This window comes from Dichotomopilus funicola, assembly GCF_033296635.1.
Source record: "Dichotomopilus funicola strain CBS 141.50 unplaced genomic scaffold C8A04scaffold_89, whole genome shotgun sequence".
NCBI lineage: Eukaryota > Fungi > Ascomycota > Sordariomycetes > Sordariales > Chaetomiaceae > Dichotomopilus > Dichotomopilus funicola.
Window position 1 is genome coordinate 1 of NW_026944110.1, and position 4,162 is coordinate 4,162.

Genomic DNA, 4,162 nt, shown 5'->3' on the forward strand with positions numbered 1-4,162 from the left:
ACTGCTCATGGCCAAGGCCTTGCGAGGGCATGGCCCTAGGCCTGAGCCCTTGACACTGCCACGGTATTAAAAGCTAGATATGTTTCTAATCCAATATAAAGGCTCAACCGTATCTGTAGCAACCATGTCTCCCTCGCCGTGTGTCCATCCTACGACTCATCATCTGACCCGGCAAAGCGTACCCTGGCTCTTTTCGCCGGTGTAGCCTCGCCATTCCCCAACACTTCCGCACCACCTAATGCTGCATCTCTCCCCGGCGAACGCCTCTTCTTTCCCTCGTCCAGGAGAACCAACCCATTCTTCTTATCCCCAACTGGTGACCCATTCAATCCAACCAAATCCTGATCCGGATGACTTAGCTCCCTTCCAAAGCCCCGGCCAAACAAGAATTGCGGGACCTCCAAACGCGCCATCTGTTCCTCTCTGGGAACATCGCCACCAGGTAAAGGTAGAATGCGGGCGTTTAGAATCCAATCGTAGATGGGACGGTCGTCGAGAATGCTCCGGCATTTCCGCATTTCCGCCTGTGTCATCTCGCTTCGGCGGCGTACAACCACCTCCTCCACGCTGCCACGTAAAACCAGCGTCTCGACCGATACGGGTTTCTGTTGACTGATGCGTCGTACACGCCCAATGGCCTGCGCCTCGACCTGTGGGTTGAGGACGGGGCTGATGAAGTAGATCCGTGACGCGGACTGCATGTCCAAACCGAAGGCTGCCTGTGTGATATCCATGAGGAGAACGCTTGAGGGAGGGTATGGTCAGTGAGGCCTTGATGAGTCGATAAAAGAGAAGAGCAAGACTAACCGGAATTTTGGGTTGCGGTTGAATGTCACGACATACTGGGACCTGCGCTCAGTGGTAAGGCCTTTAGCGTAGATCAAGTGCTGGATCTGAAGCTAAATTCACCCACAGTGGTTAGTGAATCTGGTCTAGACGTAGATTGAGTGCAGATTGAGTGCAGATTGAGTAGCTTACAATTTCCAGTACACCAGCGAGATAGTATGCCACGTTGTCATTCTCGTAGAACACAATAATCTGCTCTGAGTCTTGGTATTTCACAATCTGGTCTGTTAGATAGGATAGCTTTGCGGAAGCCGTCGAGATAAGCTGAGCCTGAGAGAGTGGTTCTGCAATATTAGTGCCAGGGTTCTCTTCGGCCCCTACGGGGCTCTTGGGATTCGTTAGGGTATTCGTCAAAATGGCCGAGCGCCGTTGGGCCGAGGATTTACTGTCCTGGCCAAGAGGAGTGTTTCCAGCGAGAACTTTTGTTTGGGTTTGCCCTCCACTGTTTGAGGTTTGTTGCTCGATACCTTTTGACCGTTCCTCCCACCCGCGCGCCGAAAATCGCCCGGTATCAAACAACAATTTGAGAGACATTGGCGAATCAACCAAGGGCTGAAGAAGCTTCTGTAATGCGGAGACCATGCGTGAGTCTGTACACACCGGGTCTCCGTCGTGGAGATCGAGAGACCACTCGCGGCCGGCGCCCCAGGGAAAGTTCCTCACATACAATGGAAGCTCGCGGAACAGATTGGCGCACCGCTTGACTGTGTTTTGCTCAGCCAGACGGCCAAACATAATGGCCTCTCGCAGTAAGGCCTCGTCATCGGCGCCGATTGGAACCTTTCGTTCTTCCAAAAATTCCTCCGCTGTCTCAACTGCTTTGAGAATCTCCTCTGGCGAGAAGACTGAGCCACCAAAGAAGCTCGCTTGTCTAAGATTGTGTACGAGCTCTAGGAGTGCTTTCCTCTGCCGCGGATGGAAGAAATAATCTTGATCCGTTCTCTGTGACTGCACGGCATTGAAGATGATCATCATGGAGAAGAGGTTTAGTACGAGCCGATCTTGGAAGGAGCCATCCAGGTAAACAATTTTTTCGTCGACACTTGGAAGTAGATCACCGAGATCGGGTAGGCGGTGCCGAATAATTAGCGATTCCAATGTTCCCCGAAGACAATCAGCTCGGCCAATGCTGCGGGCGGAGTGTTTCGGTTGCATAACATAGACCGTCCAATCCGCAGGAGAATCACCAGTCTCAGCAGGTTGGTTTGCCCAAGGGCGCATGCGCAAGTATAGCATGGCAATTGAACCGATTCGCTTAAGATCTTCTTTTTCGAGGTCTGGAGAGGTTTCCACCTGTCGCTTGTTGGACCTAGGGTGCTCCTCCTGCGGGCTGGGCGTGTTGTCGACACCAAACAGCCCCTTTGACGGCGTACCGGTGACAATCCACTTGGCTGAGATCTGCAGGTGGTCGATAAGCAGAAGCAGATTGCTCTTCCGGCTTATGGTTGAGTTGCCTAGCTTATGGCCTTCGTCCACAATGCAACGCTTGAAGTGAATCTCTGCGAGTGGGCTGAGGAGCACCTGGCCGCCGTTTCGGTCAGAGTACAGATCATCCGATAATCTTTCGAATCGTGTCGACGAAAACAAAATAACGTCATATTCGAGAAGATCTTTCACCGGTGGTAGCTCTTGTTTCTTATCGGCGATTAGGACACTTAGACCGGAAGTGTGTTTTGTGATCTCCTGCTTCCACTGCTGCACTAGATTAGGGGGCACAATGACAAGAGAGGTATGGCTCAAATGCACCGTTGTTGGAGAAACTGGGCCGTCCGCCCGTCGGCTCTCTCGACGACGGGCCGGGGGCGGAAGCTGATATAAGCCCGGGTTCCGTTGGATCGCTGCGACACATAGGGGATAGTCGATACCATCAGGCTCCAATGCCCCAAACACCGTCTTCCACGGCACCGAGTGACGGGTGATACATGCCGCGGCCATATCAGCGAGGCTGCCAACCTTTGGGCGAATCACGGGCTCATCTGTACGCAAATGCTCGGGCGGAGTAGAGGGAATATGTCTCGTTGCCAGGATGAGAGCCAGACAAATTAGCGTTTTCCCTGCTCCCATCTCTTCAGCAAGAATCCCACCACAAGGTCCGTCGTACCGCCTAGGTTCGAGCAAGCCACTGCCAGTGACGGGGTCGTAGTAATAGGGCATTCCAAGCTGATCGACGACTTTCACAAAACGCGGATCCGGTATTTCCCTGGGCTCAGCTTCTCTTTCCAGCATCAAGGCCGCTGACCGCCGTTGATAAGAGTAAAGTTTCGTCGAAAGGCCAAAGATATTGCTGCTCATCACCCGGTAGGCAGCGTCGCGCGCTTCATAGTCGCGAATGTCATCAGGGTTCGGATCAGGGGACGGGATGTTATTGAACATCTGCAACAAGGTTTGGCCCTCGACTTCATCTTGTGGGTTGACTTCCGGGGTTAAGTTGTTGAAAAGTGAGGGGGCTCGAGATGGAATATTTCCAGGCTGTCCATTCCACGTGGACGGCGCAAAATCCAGCCGTGAAAGGAGGTTTGTCCTTGCCTTCCGGAAAGAGGGATCCCTGCGGGGTATGGTGCGGTTCTCAACATCGTCCGGAAGGATGTAAACTCGAACAATGACTAGGCCCAATTGTTCGGGGCCCAAACCAAGGCTCATCCGGATCCAGCGGTTCCGCAAAAGGTCTAAATAGGGGGCGAGGCATCCCGCGGAAGCCACGAAGTGAGCTTGGGTCTGCTCCTCGAGGAATTGTGGGTGAGATGAGCCGGGTTGATGTGAGGAATCGATTTCAGAGGAATTATCCCCCGTTCCTTCCGTGTTCGAGTCTCCAAAGGGACCGAAGTGGCGCCACTGTTGTTGCGCGACATCAGACCAGAGATGCTCGGGAAGGCGGGACCCGCTCTGGTCGAATATGAGGCATCCGGCGGCGATATAGCGGACCGATCCCGCCATTTCTTAAGGTTTGTCCCTCGTCATGAGAAATAATCCGGGATGATTGAATTCTCTGGAGCCGAAAGACCGTCCTGTAAGATCCAATTGGTGATGCTGATGCTTTTGGTGGTGGTTTGTTGCCTGGAGTTGAAATGGCACAAATGCCAAGCAATCGACGCCTGCCAAGTCTGGGGGTTGCATGGAACTTTGTGGGCCTGTGATTGGTCCGTGTGGTGGGTTTGCGAAGTTTGATCTCATCTCTCTCTCAACGACAGATACTCCGTAAACTATTCTAATAAACCAGGTAGGCCCTCAAAACTTCAGGCTGACGTAACATAGGTAATGTTCATTACTTTTCTTACTTAGTAGTGTATGTCGAGAGCGGGAGCGGGCAAAACCTCCT

The 4,162-nt window shown here is 52.8% G+C and overlaps 1 protein-coding gene across 1 annotated transcript; it reads right to left on the reverse strand.

Annotated features, from left to right (window-relative positions):
- Nucleotides 1-149: 149 nt before the first annotated feature.
- On the reverse strand, nt 150-3,780 carry C8A04DRAFT_15324 (P-loop containing nucleoside triphosphate hydrolase protein; the record flags this gene model as incomplete). The annotated part of the gene is given in 4 exon segments (XM_062778442.1): nt 150-744; nt 808-899; nt 914-927; nt 939-3,780. 4 exon segments carry the CDS (start codon nt 3,778-3,780, stop codon nt 150-152), a joined length of 3,543 nt encoding a protein of 1,180 aa, XP_062633391.1.
- Nucleotides 3,781-4,162: the final 382 nt, after the last annotated feature.